At 43.0% G+C, this 23,298-nt stretch overlaps 1 protein-coding gene across 3 annotated transcripts in view; it reads left to right on the top strand.

Moving 5' to 3' along the window:
* The first annotated feature begins 3,883 nt into the window (after positions 1 to 3,883).
* zfhx2 (zinc finger homeobox 2) overlaps positions 3,884 to 23,298 on the top strand; it is a 28,084-nt gene continuing 8,669 nt past the window's right edge. The window contains exons 1-3 of one of the 3 annotated variants that reach the window (XM_077735756.1): positions 3,884 to 4,355; positions 9,052 to 9,094; positions 18,602 to 22,575. In XM_077735756.1, the coding sequence (XP_077591882.1) occupies positions 18,697 to 22,575 (3,879 nt within the window). In that variant the 5' untranslated portion in view covers positions 3,884 to 4,355; positions 9,052 to 9,094; positions 18,602 to 18,696. Of the gene's footprint in view, positions 4,356 to 8,087; positions 8,247 to 9,051; positions 9,095 to 18,601; positions 22,576 to 23,298 lie in introns of those variants that run through there. The other 2 variants (XM_077735757.1, XM_077735755.1) reach the window with 2 other exon arrangements.

Genomic DNA, 23,298 nt, shown 5'->3' on the forward strand with positions numbered 1-23,298 from the left:
GCGGGGAAGCAAGTGAGGACAAGGCAAATTGTGCTCATAAACAAAACTTTAATAACTTAGGAGGGACCTTAGAAAATAACAAGGACTTGTGAAACAAAACATAAAACCAAACCGGACTAGGGAAAACGTGGACTTAAGGAGTAAGGTAGCATGGCTGCATGGTAATGGTATCTACGCACACAATCCGACAATGATGCTAAAATCAGTGGCGTTTAAATATGAATGAAGTAATTATGAATCACGCACAGTTGCGCGAACAAAAGGGCAGGGCAGGAGGAACAAAATGAGAGTGGGATAAGCAGCTGCTCCTGACAGTACCTCCCCTTAAGTGACAGATTCCAGACGTTCCAATGCCGAATGTTCATGAGAAAGAGAAACGCAGGCAGGGAGGTCTGGTGAGAACAGTTAACATCGTCCGGGGGCGTCCGCGCCAACACGTGACGAGGCAAGGCAGTGGCGGTCTGCGCTGGCCCGAAACAAGGCGTCGAAGTGGTTGGTCCGGCGGGTGTCCGCACCAACCCGAGACGAGGCGTGGGAGCGGACGGTGTGGCGGGCATCTGCGACGGCCGGTGACGGGACGTGGCCGGTCTGGCAGGCATCCGCGCCGGCATGAAGAGAGGATTGGGAGTGGCTGGTCCGGCGGGCGTCTGCATCGGCATCTTGAGAGGAGTAGGAGTGGCCGCTCCGGCGGGCATCTGCCCCAGCTGGTGACAAGGCGTAGGAGAGGCCGATCCGGCAGGCGTCCGCACCAGCCGGTGACAAGACGTAGGAGAGGCCAATCTGGTGGGAGTCCGCGCCGGCATTTGGAGAGGAGAGGGAGTAGCCAGTCTGGCGGGCATCCCCGCTGGCCTTTTAAGTGCTGGCCAAGCCCCCTGCCCTTAACAGACACCAGAATCTTAGAAAAGTTGTCGGGCACCTTACCCTGGTTGCTCGGGGGGGGGGGGGGGGGCGCCCTTTGTCCAGGGGGCCCAGAGAGTCGCCGCCGCCGCTAACCCACTAGTCCAGGGGACCCGGAGAGTCACCGCCGCTGTCGACCCCCTCTTTCACCTCTTTCAGGGGCAGGAACCTGGCAGGCAAGAACTTGGCTAGCAAGAACTTGGCTGGCAGGAACTAGGCGGGCAGGAACTAGGCGGGCAGGAACTAGGCGGACCAGTCGGCACGGGAAACCTGGTTCGTGGCTTCGGCACAGGTGTGACTGGGGCCCAGCTGGCATGGGAAATATTGTGCGTGGCTTTGGCATAGGTGCGACTGGCGGGCCAGCCGTCAAGGGGAATATTATGCGTGGTTTCGGCACAGGTGTGAATGGCGGTCCAGCCGGCATGGGGAATATACTGCGTGCGTGGCTTTGACATAGGTGTGACTGGCGGTCCATCCGGCACGGGGAATATAGTGCGTGGCTTTGACGGGTGAGACTGGCGGTCCAGCCCGCACGGGGAATATTGTGCGTGGCTTCGGCACGAGTGGGAATGGCGGTCCAGCCGGCACGGTGAGTACTGTGCGTGGCTTCGGCACGGGAATACGGGAAGCTTGGACGGGCAAGGTCGAGCAAGGAGCTTGAACGGTTGAGGTCGAGCGAGAAGCTTGGACGGGCGTGGTCGAGCGAGAAGCTTGGACGGGCGAGGTTGAGAGCGGAGCTTGTTCAGGGACTCGAGCGTCCAGCCACTCCTACCTAAACACTACCTAAAGTCTGGAAATTCAAAAGAATTGTCACTTACATTTTTCCTGAACCATCCATGTCGGAAAAATGCCAGATTTCTAATTAAAATGCCTCGAAATTCACACCATCACTTCGGCTTCTGCTATCTAACTTATGCATTTGATTCAACTGCACTGTAACCTGGATGAATTCGGTAACACGAGTCCATTGTGAATCATCCGAGTTACAAGTTCTGATGAATCATTTGCACAGGTAGCCTCTATAAATTTAACATTCTAGTTTTTTCACAAGGGATAACTATTATTAAGGCTGACTAAACCACCAGTCTTTTGTAATTTCGTTTTGAAACAAATGTTGTGTCTCTGTGTGTTTCAATCTGTTTTATTGTTCTATGTTCTGTTTTCACTTTATTTTATTGTTCTATGTTTTCACTTTGTTTTATTGTCTTAGAATCAAGTTTGTACCTTCTTTTGTCAACTTGAGAGAATAACACAATTTGCGAATAGAAGAAGCTGACCTAGCTGTTCATTACAGTAGACACAAAAATAGCTCTCTTCTAAATTACCCATTAGTTACACCTGCTGTGTCTTTCCTGCTTGACTTTCCTCGTGAAACCCATGTGTTTCTAATTGTTTTTATTTAAACCGTGTTCTCGTCAACTATTGTCGGAGTATTGTTCTTGTTTGAGTGTTCCTGTTCGCGTGATGTTGCCCATTTGGTTCACGCACACTGATCAAAGTGTCTTGCCTGTATTGTCACAGGGTTCAATTGGCTGCACCAGCTGGGCTTAGGAGAAAACTCCATATTTATAAAATTTCTTCTAAACTGAAATACACCCACTGATATTCATATTAAACGCCCACTCTGGCTAGCTGGAAAATAATATAAATAGGAGTTAGCTATCAAGAAGGTGTCATTCTTCCAATAAAGCCATCCGGGTGAGAGAATCAACCCTGAGGGCCTCAGTCTGTGTCTCTTGTGTGTCCGTCTCATCTTCCAAAAATCTTCCGGAACAGAAAACGAGCATGCGGGACCACACTTGCTCGTCGTCACACACCGTGGGTGACTCCAGAGCCACATTGGTGTTTGCGTTAGGTTTGTTTATATTTAATTGAATTCAATGTCTTTATTGTCATTATACAAGTACTACACTGGGATTTAAAGGTTGACCATAAAGTGCACACATGAATAAGTAGTCAACATAAATTGTCAGATAAATAAGTAGATCTGGTAGAAATTCATGATTGGTAGTTGGTTTAGCAAGTGATACTTATTTGTTCATCTTTGTAGAAGATTTTTTTAAAGCTGATGTTTATTTGTTTGTTATTTTTTGTTGTTAAAAAGTGGCAGAATGGGGAAATCGTTCCTGTGTTCATTTATTCAAAAAATATGGACGTGATGCTAATTCTGAAGTTCTAAATTGTCTGAGTAGTGTAATTTCTACTCTAGTAAAATGATTTCCCTTCATTGTGCTATTTGAAATATTTTGCCTTGAGAGGGAGAAGGACAGAGAGAGAGAGAGAGGGGGGGGGGGGTGAAATAAAAACTTTTTACTTGTGAGGAGCCCACGAAGGAAGTGTGTGCGCCTTAGTTTGTGTGCGTGTGTGTGAGTGTGTCCGTGCTGGAGCGGCGACCATGCAGGTAAATAAAAACTTTTTACTTGTGAGGAGCCCACGAAGGAAGTGTGTGCGCCTTAGTTTGTGTGCGTGTGTGTGAGTGTGTCCGTGCTGGAGCGGCGACCATGCAGGTAAAAACAAGAGGCATTAGCAAATTGCTTTCAACTTAATTAAAGCGCACACCGAATAGAAATGAGAGCGGGACTCGGAGTGGGGTGCTGCGCCGGATACAGGATCCAGTCATCAAGTGAGCGATTGCGACGTGACGTATACCCTACCATTACAAAGCGAGCATTAAATTCCAAACTTTTTGCCCCGTGTTTTGCCTTGCTCGTCTCTCGTTTTAAAAGGAGAGGTTGTTGAGGAAGGCGATTGGGGATCACGGACTAACCAGTTTCAATTCATTGTCTTATTTAACCCACCCCCCAATCGTTTAATTCTCCCCACCAATTACGCTATTAAAATGTCACTGTCGGACGCACATGTGTTGCATTGTGAGGGTTTAAAACGTACGATTCCGGAGGGGGCGTCAAAACGGGTTTAGATAGGAGTAGGAGGAGGGGGGTTGAGTGGAGGAGGGGGGTTGAGTGGAGGAGGGGGAGGGGAAAAGGAAAGAGGGAGGCGAGTGTTTTCGAAACACATCTGTAAGATGAGAGCGTTTGTTAATTAAATGGCTCAAGTCAGGCTAGGCCTCAGTTTGTACTGTTAAGGAAGGAAGCAACCATGCAAACAAGCAGGAGTGAGGCGGACCACTAGTCAAAGACCGGTGGGTAAGGAGACAAATCGAGGGCCGTGTTTTTTTATAAGCAGGCAACGGGAGAGTGTGGCAATGTTTTAGGGGGTTGGTGAAGTGGTTGTGGCCGAAGGCCACCTGGATCATGCAGAGTTTGAAATGGGAGGGGTGGATTGAGAGAGGCAGACCGAGAAAGACTCGCCCCGTTCAGACCTTAATTATCTCTTCTTGCTAACAGAGCTAGCCTAGCAAAGTGATACTACTTGGACCGACTCCCCAATTTTTGTTTACTAAGAAGCGCAGAGTCGACTGGAGCCCAGTTGCGGTGTGTTTCTACTATAGTTTGACGGTATGTATTGTGTCTATCGCGTTACTATGCTTGGGAATGTAACAGCAGAGCTATAGTTATACGACGGTACAAGACTGGGTGGGTTATAGAGCCGTTCACCGTAGCTTGCTAGCTAATTGATTCACGACTCCAGCTAATTAGACTATTTGCTAATTAACCAACTGTTATCATCAAGACACCAATCAAAATGTGCGTTAGCTTTTAATGAACACGCACGCCATGTGTAGCTTTTAAATCGGGGGCTATTTGACGTCGGTAGTATTATCTGGTCATGTACCCCTGCTAGCTTGCTAATTGGCATGACGAGGAAGTGAGAATTGTATCTCTGTCGACAGTTCGTCCCCTGTATGAGGCAACTTTGCTTGCCTTTCCTTTTGCATACTGTATTTTAATCATTGAAAACATATGGACGGTACAATGTTAGCTTCATTATTTTGACTTGGAAGAGATTGCATGGAAGATTTATTCACGGCATAAGCTCTATAGATACATCGTGTGTGTATATACAGCTATAGAAATAGATATGAATATATAGGAATCTGTCAGTAAATGGATATCTGTCGGTAAAATTTAGAGTTACGTTGCTGGATTTTATATTTTTCAAACGTTATTGGCAGGGGAATGCATTATATATTAGAAAATCTCATAACCCAACATCGAGCTAAATGTAACAAGTATACTGAGCTATTTGATGTCTGGTGGTGAAATCATTGACTTTCTGAGATGTGATTTTGTGAAGTTTTCTTTTTCACCTTAAGACTGATTTTGTCAATGTTTTCATGCTCAAAGATTCAAGTGGCAGGGTTCGAACTCTGGTTGGGTTGTTTGGACATACTAATGTTGAAGCTGGTCTCTGAGCTTAACCAGAGTTGTCATACAAAATTCACAAATTGTCACAAGGTAATGGCTAAATTTTCAAATCATTCTCCTAAAATATTTCAAATATCATTTTTTTTTTTTTAGGTAGGGCATGTCCGTTAACAATGGAATTTATTTCTAGAACCCGAAAGAGTGAGCAGCTTTAAACCATCCATCTAATTTTCTGAACCAGTTTATCCTCATTAGGGTTGTGGGGGTGCTGGAGCATATCCCAGCTGACTCCGGGCCAGAGGCGGGGGACAGCCGATCGCAGGGCACAAGAAGGGCAACCACGCACACTCTCACCCTTACCTAGGGGCAATTTAGTGTCCAATCAGCCTACCATGCATGTCTTAGGACTATGGGAGGAAACCGGAGTACCCGGAGGAAACCCACGCTGGCCTGCAGAGAAGTTTTTGTGTAAAGAACTTATTGGTCACAAACTGCCACTGATAGTTATGTAGTGAAAACTTTTGCCCAAATTTATTATATGCTGTTCTACTCCGAAGAAGTAAAGAAAGAAGAGTGACGGAGAAATCATGCAACAAAAGAGATGAATATTAATTTTGTCCCAATACATGGTCCTCACTAGTCTAGGTCTGGCCCTCTAGTGCCAGAAAACCCTGCTGGACCCAGTTGACAGTTCTACCACACAACAGTCCGGTTGAAAGCAAACCATCTGCACCAGAGTTCGCTGTTTTATATGCACCCTATTCTAATGTGCGCACCATGGATATTTTAGAGGTGGTCTGGACCAAACTGGGCAGGTGTAAATATGTCATCAGTTAATTATTGAATTTTCATGTTGTTACACTTAGAATAATTTACTGTCTTTTAAAAAAAGACTAACTGTTAGTAATCCTTTTTTTAATCATTGTGTTTACCTAAATCTGAATTTCTTTTTTAAAATTTTGATTTCAAAATAAAAAGTACTGCTGTAGTGAACAAAATAGCAGGCAGTTGTGATAATATTTGCACTTGTGTCTACATGAATGTAGTGAGAGGACATGAAAGTGACTGGTGTAGAAAATGGTGATGCAAAGGACAGGGTGAAATAGAAACATTTAATTTTCTGTGGCAAGCCGAAAGTGTAATGTACATTTTCTTTAAATGCTGGAAACTTTCATAAATTATGAATCAATCATTAGGGAATGAAATCTTGGAGCTTTTTAATCATCTAAAGATTGACTTTGACCTAATCAGATTCAATTGATGCCATATCAACAATGGCAAGATTGTATAATTGTGCATCAGGTCTTTTTAGTGCACTGCATTAATTGGTACTCGCCTGTCCCATAGCACTTTACCGATTGTGGTGCCTAAAATTTTAAACTATGCAGGATTGTCACATCCGTACTTTGCCATACACTCAAATTGGGATAAGTCTTTTGTGAAGTCATCTTTTTCTGACATAATTACATTTTTCTTAACTCAATATGTTTGCTTTTCTCCATTAATACTACCTAATTTAACTTTATATTTTCATCGGGAGGTTGCAGTGTTTCCCAAATGGTCCGTTGTAAAAACCTTCAAAGTGACCTGAAATGCAAAATCAATTTTGAACGTGGCGACATTCTCCCCTTTTATACCTGTGTATTAAGAACACATGGGCACATATTTAATGCAGCTTAGTGTCAAGCCAAAGATCATGTGGTTTATATGGATGAATGAAAAGGATTGTCTTTATTTATGGGGTATTGGTAAGGAAAAATCATATTTGGGGCAAAAAAACTTGTGGACTATTCATCTGATGTATTTATGAACTAACTAGAAGTATCGCAGTTCTTAAGTTTGTGGTTTAATTCTTGGCTGGTGTCTGCTGTAAGGAATTTGAATGATGGTCTTTCCCTGTTTCCCTGGTGCTTCTACTTTACATTGTTCTTTGATTTCTCGTTAAGATCACTGAACAACCTAAATTGCCCCCAGGGGTTAATGCGCTTATGCTTGTTTTTTTAAAGCAGACTTGACCAGTCCAGTGCATATCTCGATTGATTTTCACTTCTGAAACTATAAAAGAAACTTGAGTATGCACCCACTAACCTATTCTGATGCATTAATATTTGATGTTAAACATACCTAACTATTAAATGCAATAAAATGAACAAAGACTTGTGGTCTCATTAGTTATAACTTTTGTTGTGCTGTGACAAGTTGTACTCACGGCTGTACAAACTGGCCAAATTGTTACCTTGAAGTGTCAAGAGATGATATCACTGTCACCTGGGCTTCCTTTTGAATTCTTTCCAGTATATATAACGTCTAATTAATCTTTGTTTGTTAGCTAGTTAATGCTGTCCATTTTCATAGGCATTGATCATAGAAAATGATACAAAACTAAAATTTCCAAAAATAGATGTTTTTTTGGTGGATTTTAAATCACTGTTTTTTTTGGGACCTAAAAAGTACCCAAAAGATAAAAAGCTTGAATTTCAATGTTTGTCTCTTGCTAAATATTATTTAGGTTTCTTGTATTGAAGACATCATTTCTAACGTTACACTTTGTTCTTATTAGTTATCTGCTAATTTTTAAATCTGGTGGTTAGCACGTCGGTCCTCAGGTACTCTGGTTGCCTCCCACATCCCAAAAACATGCTTGTAGGCTAGTTGAACACTCAAAATTGCCCCGAGGTATGAGTGTGAGCGTGAATAGTTGTCTCCTTGTGCCCTGGGTTTAGCTGGCCTCCACTTCAGGGTGTCCCGTGCCTGTAGTCAGCCGAGATAGGCTCCAGCACCCCCCATGGCCCTTGGGCGGATAAGCGGTACAGAAAATGAATGAAAACATTACTGCAAATTAGCAGTTAAGAACTCGGCTCTGCTTAAAAAACTTGAAACTTTACTACTTCCCAACTGACTAACTACTTGTCCTTTTGTCAGGAGGAGTCTGGGCAGAAGGCACGCATTTACAGCAATGGCATCGCACCATGGCTGTGCCCTTTGTGCCAAAAAGGGCAAATGGACCAAGCCTCCCTGTCTCAACATCTCACTGAACAACACAGCGTGCTTCCAACGTGTGTTGACAAACTGTTAAACATTGTAAGTGTAGCTTAGTAATAACTAATGAAACTGGTTGACGTTGCTCGAATATGTGAAAACATTGCTGAGCTGGTTCTATTGATGTTCACAGTGGTGTGTATTATACAGTCAGTGTTTTTTTATTTCTCTTTTTTTTTCTTGAATCTGACTTTGGTGTTCACTTTCTTCATTCATTCATCTTTCATACCGCTTATCTTCACAATTGTTGCGGGGGTTTCTGCACCCTATCCCAGCCAACCATAGGCAGCATGTGGGGCACACACCCTGAATTGGGCACAATGAAACACAACCACTTGTGCTCACAATCACACCACCACCACCGAGTGGGAATCGAACCCAGCCTGCCTGAGCCAAAGTCAGGTGGAAGAACCACTTCACCATTTCTTCCTCACTTTATAATCATACAAAAGCTTGTTTTGGCATTTTCCCTGGGTAAACTGTATTTTCAACTTCTGCTTTAGCTGTCTGAAAGGTTGCTAAAATTATCACAAGCTGTCGAGTGACACTTATTCTTTGCTCCAGAAACTTTGTTTTATTTTTCTTATGTAATGGTATTTTTTGTGATGCTTTCGTGTTCTTTAACATTGATATCTAAAGGGAGCTATATGTGTGTCTTAAGGCTAATTTAAAAAAAATAGAGGCATACCTAACTGCTATGTGTAGTCGAGCCTCACAAGTAGGGCATTGCGTTTATTTTTTTCATTCATTTTTAGAACCGCTGAATTTGAAGATATTTCTGAGCCAGCTGTTATAGTATTATTTGCTGATCCTCTTCATTTCTTTTAATCAGTCTTTTCTAAAACAGGGGGTGAGGAGTGAAGAAAAAGGAGGTGCACCAATATTGAAAGGTAATTATCAAAATTCTCCCCGTTTGATAAAATACATACCTGCTTGTTTAGTACCAAATGAAAAAAAATCTCCCTTGAAAAATGGGTAAGATGAGAGAGGAAAATTTCAGTTACACGCATGCAGGCCCCACAGCTGATATTTCCCCTGCCAAGTCCACACTCAGTCAAAGGGATCTGAGCATGGTCGGGGCTATGATATTGATGCAGAATCAAGAGCTCCCGCCGAGGCGGAAGCCTCACCACAACTTTAGTATGCAGAGGATTGTGCTGCCATCTTGATGCGCTTCAATTGTTTACCCCTTTCCCAACTCAATTCCGAAATAAAAACCTATTTTTTTTGGCATAATTAGTGAAAATGACGGTGCAAACGTAGGTAAAGTATGCAAAAAAGGAATGTACAATATATACAGAAGCAGGAGTATGCCTTTTAGGAGAAAGTAAGGGAAAACTGAATCAATTTCAAAAGAAAGACACTGCGTCGCGACAAACATTACAAATGGCTAAGTTCAAGAACTTGTCTTTGCTTGTTTTGTTGCGAGTGAGTGCCATCGCACACATCACACTTGGATAAAGCCAGCGCCTAGCCTGTTCCAGGTATGTTTAGATTTTGAATCGTCGTTTAAAATGCCTCCTTCCTGTGGAAGAATCATCACCGGAACCACCGCCGCCTCCCCATTGGGGAATAGAACCACAGCGAACAGTGGGCGGCGCTGGCATACCGCTTCCATGTTGCAGGAGGATGGCCACCTGGACATTCTTACAATAATTGGGGTGATCTTACTTTGTGGTTTTTAGATTATTGTAGCCATTTCTGGATTACATTATCCGTGAAGAACGAGGGATTGGTGTACAGAACTGGAACATTATAGTCATCACAAAATCCAATTAGTAGCCAATGCCAGCTCTTGCACATGATTTGCGGTTAGCTTTTTCTGTCCACGTTTTGAATACCATAAGCAAATAGCATCCATGTTAGCATAGCACACAGGTGTCAAACTGATTCCAGAAAGGGTCAAATAGATGCAGGTCTTCCTACCTGCTGAATAAGCGCATAAAGTTAGGCCAATGAAGAGGTCTGCTGTGAGATGCAGCACCTGACTGCAATTAACTCTGACAGTTTTAAGAGAACAGATCGGTGAAAAGGTGTTGTCTTGGTGGTTTGGAACGAAAACCTCTTGGCCGTTTCTTGAATCAGTTTGTTACCTATGGCATAGCGATAGCCATGAGATCTACAGAACCAATCTGAACAGTTCAATCCAACGTACACTTGAACACAAATACTACAACAAATCTTTACATATGCAGAAGAGGAAATAAGTAGTTGAGCGCACTGAGCTTTCGTATTAAGAAATAAATTAACAGATATTTCCGTTTATAACAGTGATAAATAATTGCACAAAATAATTATAAATAATTAAAAATGTAATTGCATTTCTTTAGGGGAAAATTGATCAGATTGCAAAACATGATGTAATGCTTGGCAACATGCACGTTCTATTTTTCTTGTAGTTTCTTCAAGTTGGTTTACATCAGTAGTAATTTTATTTAGCCATCAGCAGATCATCATCAAATGCTGGAGGGTTTGAGAGTGGTGGTTAAAAACTCCAAGCTTAAGTTCTCTCCATTTTCTATACCAATAAGGTCAGGAGACTAACAACCCTATTCAATGATCCTGTGGCACCATGACTTGTGTGCTTTTAATGGAGCCATCATCAAATCCTGGAGGGTTTGAGAGTGGTGGTTAAAAACTCCAAGCTTAAGTTCTCTCCATTTTCTATACCAATAAGGTCAGGAGACTAACAACCCTATTCAATGATCCTGTGGCACCATGACTTGTGTGCTTTTAATGGAGCCAGTCTTTTGTTTCCTTGACTTAATATGTTTTTATTTGGAAGTACTATCAATTAATTTAGCAGTACATCAATTATTGCTAGCCAAAACCAAAATTAATAGCAAGACTTGGTTCTGCCCTTTCTTTAGCCATTTCCCGCATTGCACGGGAAATTTGCGAAGGCATGCGTGCAGCCAAGCATGAAAGACACATTGGACACTTGCACGCAACGCACATGGCGAGCATTTTGTGCATTTGCGCTCAGGCAAATACCGTGGCCGCAGCAATAATTAGCCACTCCGCTATCACGCAGCTCACACTGCGTGAGCTGCGTGATAGCGGAGTGGCTAATTATTGTTTGGGAGACTATGGGCATGTTGATTGGCTCATGAATTTCAAACAGTGTCGGGCATTTTCTTAATAAATCTATCAAAAGTGCCAGTTGCTTTATAGTACAGTGGTACCTCGACCTAGGAGCGCCCCAAAATACGCGTAAATGTTTGGGCAAATATTTACCAGACAAATTTTGATATACGAGCAAACCGCAGATGCGAGAGGCTGTTCATATGAAAATCATGGGCACTCTCTCCCCGCAACTCGTGTAATGTCTCTGGTCGCAACTCCATCGTTTATAGTCTCTGCGAGCACTGGGCGGAGCATTGCGTTTTTTTAGTTTTTTTTCCGTTAGTCAGTGTGAATGGCGTATATTCTACTTCTAGTTGTCGTGCGTTATCCTATTGTTAGGACATTTGTGTACATCATTTTCGGAATATGTTTAAGGGAATCCAAAAGCAAACAAGCCTCAACGGTAGTGATTGTAATGGTTGTTTACATCCCACCGGATGCCAATGTTAGTACAGCACTTAGCGTCCTGCTCGCGACTGTAAACAAACAGCAGGTTTACCACACCGATGAGAAATGGCAAAACACAGTAACCCAACAAAAAGTACAGCAAGAACTACTAAGACATTGGCCCTAAGGGTATAAAAAGGCCTTTACATTTACCAAAACATAGACCGACCGCCGAGTTGAAAGGATCCTCTCCACACCAGACATGGACAATATTACGGACATCGCATGCGATCCTTGCATGGCTCTGGTGATGGTCCCATCTGGAGCAGTATTAGGAATAAGGATGCAACAATACCCTTGAGAACAAGCACCCCCTACTTCAGCCTACATGCTATTGAGCATTATTCTATTAAGGAAGGCCATATTTCATTTGAATTGGTCTTGAACCCTTCAGCCAATTGAGAGGTAAAAGTTCCTTCATCTTTGAATTTAATGATGGTAATGAACGAAATCCATATTTTTATTTTTAGCTTGAAACAAACCTATATAAAAATGTTCCCCAACCCCAGCCGTAATTTGACTCCGGGCCCTTCTACTCATCCAGTATGCCTCTAATTACTCTGAAAAAAATCGAAGTAGGTTGGATCCTCTTTGCTCGCCCATGGACCACCACACATGCCACGTATCTCGTGCTGGGACCGAGACAAATTGTTGGGTGGACTTTGCGTGTACATACACCGACTGGTGCTGCAACAGTAGGATCATTAACACTCACTGTTCTCCTGATTTAGAGCTCTTGGCTGTTCGGTGCAGGCCCTCTATCTATCTAGGGAGCTAACAATTGTCATTGTAATGGTTGTTTACATCCCACCGGATGCTAACATTACCACAGCACTTAGCCTCCTGCTAGTGACTGCAAACAAACAGCAGCCCAATGGAGTCTTCATTGTCAGTGGCAACTTCAACAAAGCATGTTTAAAGACTGTTCTGCCTAAGTTTATCCAGTACGTGAAGTCACACCAGAGCAGTTAAAACTAGACCATGTTTATTCTAACGTCAAACATGCTTATAGAGCCACACCCATCCCTCACCTGGCTGGATCTGACCATCTCTGACTGTGCCTCACACCCTCATACACCCCATTCCGGACGCTAACAAGTCTACAAATAAAGAAAATAAAAACATGGCCCGAGGACGCCCTTTCTCAGCTGCAGGACTGTTTTCCTGCACCGATTGGGATTTTTTTGTACACCACAACCTCTAGGACTACACGGACACTGTACTTTCCTATATCAAAAACTGCACAGACACTGTCACTGCAAAAAAACTGGATAAACAGTGAGACACAGACACTCATAAAAGCTGTAACACCGCCTTCAGGCCAGGGGACAAGGTACAATACGGTGCTGCCATAGCAGGCCTGAAGAGGGGCATTAAAAAGGCCAAAGCAGCATATACAAAAAAAAACTGAGGAGCGCTGAACAGAAAAAAACCAAAACATGTGACACATTACCAATTACAATGACAATAATGTGTCTGTAAACACAGATGCCTCACGGAGGAACTGAACCGTTTGTTTGCCCGCTTTGAGACTGACAAATCAGATTCAGTCTCAACATCCACCACCTTGCAGCAGCATATTAAAGCTTCAGGAACATGAAGTGAGACCGGTACTGCAGACTGTGGAAGGCTGCTGCCCCTGACGGAGTACCTGGGAAGGTGCTCAAAGCCTGTGCTGACCAGCTGAATGAGGTTTTCACAAATATTTTCAAGTTTCCTGCAACGAACCATCATCCCCTCCTGCCTGAAATCTTACACCTTTAACCATGTCCCTAAAAAGCCAACCATTGACAGCCTGAATGATTACAGACCTGTTGCACTTGTCTTTGATCATGAAGTGCTTTGAAAAGTTGGTCTCACCAAATCAGGGTTACAATCCCTCCCTCAATTGATCCGTTTGCTTTTAGAACAAACAGCTCCACTAAGGATGCCATTGCCGTAGCACTACACACAGCACCGAGCCACCTGGAGCACCATGGTAACTATATGAGGATGATTTTTATTGACTATAGCTCAGCCTTCAACACTAATACTGGATACCGCCTGACAAACTCTCCCTCCTCGGACTATCCTCTTCCATCTGCTGCTGGATAAAAAACTTAACCAACCGACCATTAACTCTGGGACTTGGTCCCCACCTGTATTCCTCCATTACATCATGCACTGGCTCCCATCAAGCTCTCAAAATTATATTCACAAGAGTTTAATATCCAAGTATCTACTGAGAGAGAGTTTAATATCCAAGTACTGTTGAAACCAACTCTCAAAATTATATTCACGAGTTTAATATCTAAATATCTACTGTTGATTCATGAGTTTCATATCTAAGTACTTTGAAACCAGCTGTCAAAATTAGATATTAAACAGTACTTAGATATTAAATTCTCTCATGAATCAACAGTAGATATTTAGTTATTAAACACTTGTTGAGAGCTGTTTTCAACAGTACTTACTCTCTGTCACCATTTGACCGGCGACCAAAAGGCTGGGAGACCAAATGTCCGGCAACCAAATGACCGGGCGACCAAAAGACTGGGCGAACAAACGTCCGGCGACCAGAGGACCGGCCAGGTTTCAGACAAACAAATCAACCCTAACCCCAGAAAAACATCGATAAAAATTCACTGGCCAAAGCTGGCATTCATGGCAGAGTTCGACGACAAAAACCATTACTGTCCAAAAATAATAGTCAATTTTTTCGTTGCCAAAAAAGAATCTTGATCCTCCACACTTGAGAAAAAAAAATCTGTGGACTGATTAGTCAAAGGTTAAACATTGGAAAGTGTGCAGCCTGATACATTTGCTGAAAAAAATGACTCGGCATTCCATCAAAAATTAATTTACCAAAAGTGAAGCATGGTGTTGGCAGTGTAATGGTCTGTGGCTGCTTTCTTGTAATTGATGGAAGAATTAATTCTGCTGTCTACCAGCAATTTTTTTAAGGAAAAGGTTGGCCATCAGTTTGTGCTCTCAAACTCCAGCGCCCTTGGATTTTGCAGCTTGACAATGATCCAAAGCACACCAGCAGGTCCACCTCCTAATTTCAAAAACAACCAAAGCTCAGGTTTTGGAGTAGCCAAGTCAAAAGCATTTAAATCCTATTGAAATGCTGTGGTGTGATCTGAAACAGGTTGTTCTTTCTTGAAATCCCTCTAATATTGCAGAATTGACACAATTCTGCACAGAAGAGTGGGCCAAAACACCTACAATTCTTTGTGAAATACCCATTACACATTTTTGTAAACGCTTGATTTCAGTTATTGCTGCCATAGTTGACCCAACCCATTGTCTGGTTCAGGGGGCAATTACCGTATTTTCTCTATGAATAAGCCGTACACCTAAAATTGCCTTAAAATTGTTGAATTTTATGATTTATTTCGCATATATTGTTGGACGAGTGAAAGACGGGAAAGACCTGGAGTAGAGGGGAGTCTATACAGTCTTTGTTGACTGGTGTAGGCAAAACCACTTCTACATCAACACCATTAAGACAAAGGAAATGGTCTTCGGCTTTCGGAGAAATCCTCAACAGACCACTCAGGTAAACATCCAGGGTGCAGACATGGAAATCATGGACAAGATTATGTACCTGGGTGTTCACCTCAACAACAAACTAGACTAGTCCACAAACAGATTCCCTGTTTAAAAAGGGCCAGAGCAGCCTCTATCTACTGAGGAGTCTACGGTCCTTTGGAGTGTGTAGGACACTGCTGAAGACTTTTTACGACCCTGTGGTGGCATGTACAGTGCTCTGGGGAGGAAGTGGGGGAGCTGAGGATGCTGACCAGGATGATGTCCAGGACAGCACCTCCCACACCCTGCATGAGTCTGTGGAGCCCTTCCCAAGCTCTTTCAGCAATAGACTGCTGCACCCTCACAGTGATAATTTTACAATTGGCACACTGCGAGTCCCAGGGATTCGCTTGTCTGAAAACTGTGCGTCCCAGGAAACTTGTCACGAGTCCCAACATACTACGGATGCAAATAAAACATAAACAACGATATATAAACATTCAGATTTAATTTATTTATTATATGGTTTAGGGTTAGGGTTTATTTATCATTGTACTAGTCTTTCAGCTCGTAGATCCTCCTCTCTTTGCAGCCAAAAGTCTTTTGAAATGTGCGTATTTTTCCTTGCTTCCCCCGTTTTGCTTCATGATCATCGATCGAATCTTCTGCAGGTCTTTTCTTACTAGTTGTATTTTTAACTGCGAAATAACTATCCAGACTGTTTTGCTTTTTCTGAAACATTTTTTATCTTTCTTACACTATTACGAAACTCTTGCTATCGCTTTCTCTCCTTCGTCTGCTAGTGTCTGCTAGTCTCGCGAGAATTATTTCGCAAAGATTATGTGGAATAAATTGGTTTGCTATCGGATATATGTGTTTTGGTTTTTTTTTTAATAAAAATTTCTTTGCGTCCGAAAAAAGCACATTACTTGAAATTGTGCGTCTGGAAGAAAAGCTGTGCGTATCAGACGCAGGACGCAGAGGTAACGAGAACACTGCCCTCATTGTAGAAAGGAGCGCTTCCGCAGATCCTCCCATCAGCTGTCAAGCTCTTTAACAAAACGGCTGTGCTAACATCTACTGTATCCATGCATGTACATGTATGTGTATATTGTGTGTGTGTATTATGTATGTGTGTGTATATTATGTGTGTGTATATTATGTGTATATTATGTGTGTATATTATATATATGTATATTATATATATGTGAGTGTGTGTGTATGTGTATGTGTCTATTCATTTAAATTTAGTGTAAGATTAAAACCTTAAAGTGTGTGTGCATAGGAATGAGTTCATTTATGTCACGTTGAGCGCATCCGTCAAGTGACTCACTCTCTCAAACACATCAAAACGTCCCGTCCATGGACCATCTTGCTGCCAGCTCCTCTGTAATCTTGTAAGTCCATTATCACTCGGACAAATACGAGCTGTCTCTCTGACATCGCAGCACTTTTCCAAACCCAATGAGAAAAGTCAAACTTGGCACTTTATGTTGCAGCTGAAGCTCCAGGTTCCCCACAATGCCCTCAACCACAGTTCGCCAGGACAATGGGACTTGGGGAAAAAAAAATGCCCCCCCCCCCCCCCCCCCCCCCACGTTGTCAATGCAGTTTTTGATGTAGGAAAGTACAGTCAGTGTAGTCCTGGAGGTTGTCGTGTTTGGAAAGTTTCCAGTTGGTGCAGGAAAAACTGTCCTGCAGCTGAGAAAGTGTCCTTGGCCAAGTTTTTATTATCTTTATTTGTGGCCTTGTTAGTCTCAGTAGTCCAGTGTAAGCGGGAGTGAGAGATATGCAGAGGTAATCTGATCCAGCTAGGTGAGGCAGGGAAGTGGCTTTATAAGCATGTTTGATGTTAGAATAGACACGGTCAAGAGTTTTGTCTTCCCTAGTATTACATTTTATGTATTGAATAAACATAGATGGAACAGTCTTTAAACACGCTTTGTTGAAGTCACTAGCGACAATAAAAACTCCATCGGGGTGGTCAATCTGTTGTTTGTTTACAGCTGTTAGCAGGAGGTTAAGTGCTGTGTTAACGTTCGCATTCGGAGGTATATAGATCGCCATAATTACTATGACGACCGTTATCTCTCTTGGTAAATAATATGGCCTACATCGTATTGCCAATAGCTCTTAATCCGGGGAACAGTGGGTGTCAATTATCCTACTGTCACAACACCATTCATTGTGTATAAACATGCAAAGTCCTCCTTTGCTTTTGCCTGCTAATTATTTTGAACGATTGTTCCGAAAAAGCGTTCAGCTAGCAAGCGATACCGCAGCGTTGGGGATATGCGGGTATGGGCACTTTTCCGTGATGAGAATATTGTTAGATCCTAACAAAGCTGTTGGTAGCAATCCAAGTTCCAACTCATCCATTTTTGTGGGTGAAGGATCGGGCGTTGGTCAAATATACTAGGAAGCGATGCACGGTGTGGTTGTTGTCTTAGCTTAGCAGCAAGGCCGCCCGGCATCCACGCTTTTGGGTCTTCTCTCTTCGACGTACTTTGAATAGCCTGGCTATCCACTGGGATCCCGGAGGTCTTAAGATGTCCTCGGGGATATCGAAGGTCTGTTGGTAGTATGTTGTGAAATCAAATATCTCGCATCTCCTTCCGATAGTGATTAAATCCTGTCTACCTTAGGATAACGAACGACACCGAACTGGAGAGCATAATGTCGCTGCGTCAGTGCACGCCGCCATCTTAAAGCAATGCCAGTTTACTCAATGGGTGAAGTAAAATTGGAAGTTACGTTTATTTTGTCATTTCCAATCAACCTTACATGGGCTGGTTTCAACCAACCAAAGAGCCGTATGCGGCCCGGCCCTGTGCTGTAGATAGATGATCCACAGGTTCATTTAGTGAATTGAAAATTGAATGGTTCTATTGCCATTTGCTGTCTCATCCTCAAAATGCTCCCTAGGTAAGAGCATGTACATGCATGATTGTTGCGATTGGCTGGCAACCAATCGATAACCGGACAATCTACCCATCTTTGGCGGGGATACAATGCGTGGAAAAGTGGCTTAGAAAATTTATTATCTGAACTTAAGTATCTTGACCTTCTTTTTAAGACGTAATTAATTTAGGAAATTTAGATTAAGTTTTCGGGATGGAGAGTTTTAGGTTTTAATTGATGTAAAATGTCCTTCTTGAGAATGTTTGCCAAATAAGCTTCAATATTTGTTTCCATTTTTGTTTGATTAACAAATTACCTCCTTTAAGTAGATTCCAGTTTCAACCATATTTTACTAATCTGAACAACAATATACTGAATGTGAAATGCATGTAATATGTGTGTTTTAACAGTTGCAGTTTGTTCACAAGTGGGGCCATCTGAAGAAATCGTCTCCGAATTCCAACTACCTTCTATAGACGCTCCTCATCAGTTTTGTGACCGGGAAATGGAAGAAGACAGAACGTCGGACGGAGAGGGTGGCGAAGATGAACTGGAGCGAGGAGATGAGGCATTTGAAAAAATTGCCATTGAATATGAAGACATGGCAAACGGCAAAGAAATGTCTTCTAGTAAAAATTGCCTTCCTGCTGAAAACATTGCTCAATTCAAATGTAATGCCTGCCAGGAAACATTTCTTAGCAGAACTGCCCTAAGTGTTCATTACTACTCTGCTTCACACATCCAGAGAATGACAACTATACAAGGTAGGGAAATTGACTGTTCTGCTCCTTCTTCCCATGTCCTTTCTCGGCCATATATAACAAACAAGCCCTACCAGTGTTCTATATGCAGAGTGTCCTACAATCATTCCATCACCCTCGAGAGCCACATGAAATCTGTTTTACACCAAACACGCTGCAGAAATGCGGTTAATAATGCAGGTTCCCTTGGTAGTTGTGGAGGGAGCAATCCCAATGCGCCAAACACCACAGTGAACACTTCTGCCAGTGGAACCAGTGAATTGGAAACATCCAACAGCTCTCCTTCTGCTGGAACCATGACAGTGACTACACGAAGTGATGAAGAGCACATACAAACTTCGCAAGTGTCCCCCCCCTCCCTCATCACCCGCCCTACACCCTCAGCTCAGGCGGTCTCAGCCTTTCTCACCCTCCTTACATCCAGCCCTAACCCCCCTTCAAACCCCCAACTTTCCTCCCTATTTGCACCTAGCCGCCCTACTGGCTCTAATGGAGCTCAGATTGTGCCTCAGCCTCAAATGGTCATGCCCTTCATCTTGAATGGGCTCCAAACCCTGCCAACCCAGCATTCTAAAGAGAACCAGTCAGGGCACCTTCTTACCCAGTGTGTGCCATTTATAGGTCTCAACACAGCACAGCAAACCCTCCTGACCCAAAGACTTAGTTTGTTACAGAATCAATGGCCAACTGTTGCGCTTCCAACTAATGTACCAAGAGCTTTGGAGAGTATGAAGCAGGAGAATATTTTAAAGCAGACTGAACACACTATTGATAGGGAAAGCATAAAAACTGAAGGGCCTGAAGAGTGTTGTCTTAAGACAGAAAGCGAAGTGCAAGATGAGAGTAATGAAGAAATTTGGAAGATGTCTACGCATAGTAGTACTTCGGCCCATCAGATAGATGTAAAAAAGGATGACTCAATAAGTCAAAATGTCTCCCCAGTTGCCATAGCAAAAAGCCTCCATATCAACCCCTCTCACTCTACATTAATGCCTACCAACCCTATGAATTTGAACCTCACGGTTAGCCCCGATTCTACGCCACAAAAATTACAAACAGCAACAAGTCCTTTTAGATGTGGTACCCCCAAATCTAACCTAGTTTCAAATGCCTTCACCAAACAGCTTTGGCTAAATTGTGATACCTCGGAGTCTGTTTATCCTGAACTTCCCGTGTTGTCAGTGTTTCAGTCTGAGGTCCTTTGGGCTTTTTTTGAATCACGAAGTGCGGCTGACGCTGCTAGTCCTCCTCATGAAGACTGCGAGGCACTGAGTAGAGAGGTAGGGCTTTCAGAAGAAGAGGTACGCGAGTGGCTTTGCCGAGCCAGACATGCCAAACAGAGACAGAAGGTCACAGAGCTTGCACCTCCTAATGACTCCTCGGTACTTGCAAGCACTACTCATAGCAAACAAAAGGATTTTGATGATGAAGAACGCTCCTTGATTATTACAAAAAAGGATGCCGTTGTGTCCGATTGTCAGGTTATTGATTTGTCTCGCACCAGGGGGCAAAGTAGACAGAGAGGTGAAGGGAGAGATGGTCAGGGAGATTCATGTCTGACTTCTGACTCTGAAAATGAGGCGTACACCTCTGTTATTGTGACAGATGAAGAAAGTCTAAATGGTGGTTTTCAGGAGACCTTGGAAAGCCCTACAAAAGATCAAGTACAATTTTCTATTCATTGTGAAAAAGGTTCAGCTGGAGGAAAGGTTTTGCGCTCTACAACAGTGTTTCAGTCTGATGTGGAGGATGAAGATGAAGATGCTGGGGATGCTAATTTAAAGTCTGGAAAGAAAAAAAGGAAAGGGGAATTTGAACATGAGGTAGAGGTGAAGAGGGAGAGACTGGATCCTGATGTGGACCTTGAATTGGAAGCCCAAGGAGATCCCCCAAGTTCGCTGCCCTATATCTCTCCTGACCTGAATTCAAGTGTCCCGCTTCACTCCCTTCCTCTGTCTGTCGCCCCTTTCTCAGCACAATTCATTAGCCCCTATGTCGTCTCACTAACACCATCTTTGGTTGGAGTTGGGAGCAAAGTACCGGTCTTTGCCACCCCACCTTCAGTTAGTTGTTTCTCCAGTTCTCTAGTTTCTCAATCACTCTCTCCTGTTAGCCAATCCTCTCAATACTTGTCCAATAGCGACTTTGAGACTGCACTTGACCTTAGCATGGGAAAAAACAATTCTTCCACATCTGTGGCCGACAAAATATCAGCAAAAAAAGGTCAGTTGTTGGATGGGCTTGGCCTGAGGCCCACGACTCAGAGTCTAGTTGTTGTCCAGGTCAAACCTGAATGTCTGACTACCATGCCTTCTTTGTATAGTCATGGAAATCAAGTCAACTGCAATAACCAGACAAAGACTAGTATTTACACTAGGCCAGATGAGAAAATAAACACCACACTGCGTGATAACGATAAAGAGAAGGATAAGGAACAAGAGCAACAGCAGAGAAAGGTGAAAGGGAAAAGGTATCGTGATATGCGACGTTCCAGAACCATTATACAAGCTGAACAACTTGACATACTGTATGGATGCTATTTCAAAGATCCCAACCCTGGGAAACATGAGTTTGAACAAATTTCAGAGTGGGTTCACCTTCCCAAAAAAGTTGTTCAGATATGGTTCCAGAATATGCGGGCAAGAGAACGGAAAGGTGAAGTTCGATTTATCAGTGACGGCACCCTGGCAGCAGTTGGAAAACCACTCATCAAATTTACCTGGCCGCTTTCCAAACCCATTTTTTCAAACAAGCCTGTATCAAACAATACTGGCTGCATCACAACAGCTCCAATTGTGCGCACCCTCATCAAGACAGACAGCAAAGCTGTTGTAGTTAAAAAAAACACTCCTATTCCAATCAAGCCCAAGGAAGTTGTTTCTGCTGCCTCTGTGGTGAGCAGCAGTGCCTCTTTGATCCCAAAGACCAAGCTTGAAACCACCAGCAACATAACGATGGTCAAAGTCGCATCCAGCATAGTTCCCAACCTCTCAACATCTCCCAAGGAAATTATCCCCATTAACCCCAGAGCAAATCAGCAGAAGAAAGACGAAAGTGAGGAGGAGAAAACAGATGATGAGATGGACAATGAGAATGAAAAGACACCTCACGTAACCAACCGCATGGTGCCCAAGTTGCCCACAACGCCAATTAATAATAGACCTTCTTCCACGACTGTGTTGCCCCAAAAACCAAATGGCCTTAGCTACTGGACCCCTAAAATCCCAATTAAGATCAACACACTATCACGGGAACAACTTGCTCTTCCTACTCACACGCATCCTCGAACCATACCCCCTCCTCCAACCCCCAGGATTGCACCAGTCAGCCCAAATACCCCTAACTCATTGAAGGTGACCCGCTCATGCACCCCAATTCAGAGTAAATCAAGTTCCACAGAAAACAATTTTTTGGGCCACTCTTCAAGCCGCAGGCCACGTACACACTTGTCCTGCCTTCAGCTCTCAATTTTGCAGTCCTGTTATGAGACATGTGCCCACCCAAATGCCATGGAGTGCGAGGCTATTGGTGCAGAGCTTAATCTGCCTCTCAAGGTCGTGCAAATCTGGTTTCAAAACACGAGAGCTAAAGAGAAGCGCTGGAAGATACAGCAAGAGAAACTGGTAAGTGAATTTACCTATTTTAGAAACTTAAAATGTGCTCTGCTCAGGGAATCGGCTGAAGGGCCCCTTATCAGGTGGGGGTACTTTGCTGAGTCAAAACACAGTCCCCCTTTTTGCAAAATAAATACGGGAAATAAGTTTTATTCCCATTTTACTATTAGCCCGAAAATGATAGAAATATTACCAAGTGAAATCATGGACAAACTTGACTGTCCTATTCCGTTTAGTTTCATTACTGTTGTGGCCAGTTGTTTTTATTCAAGAAATTTCATCACAAAATGGTTAATTCCTCTTTTGTACAACCACTGCCAATTTAAGCGTCTAGGTTTTTTTTCCTGTCCAGAGCAGTGAACCTGCAAAGAACTGAACAAAGAAGGAAGTTGAGCATTCATTAAGTATTCTATTCTGTTGTTTTAATACACTTTCTCTCAACAGCTTTGACCAGGTGATAAAATAATGCATGGCTAATGACTTGTTTTTGAGTTAAACTTCAATTAAACATACCATTGTTAGGTGGCTAGCATGGAGGCTAGCTGACATAATCAATTGCCAAAACACCAAGGCTTTAGCCACTGTTGTCCTGGCCAATGTAGCTGAAAGCTCTCCCTTTTCATCTTAGATGATGAATTGAGATTTTCAATCACAAAATTTGCTTCTACAGTCAAGGTTTGTAAATATAAAATATTTGTTATTCAATAAATTCTATGTGAATGGAGCCTAAGA

The sequence above is a fragment of the Stigmatopora nigra genome, chromosome 16 (genome assembly GCF_051989575.1).
Source record: "Stigmatopora nigra isolate UIUO_SnigA chromosome 16, RoL_Snig_1.1, whole genome shotgun sequence".
Lineage (NCBI taxonomy): Eukaryota > Metazoa > Chordata > Actinopteri > Syngnathiformes > Syngnathidae > Stigmatopora > Stigmatopora nigra.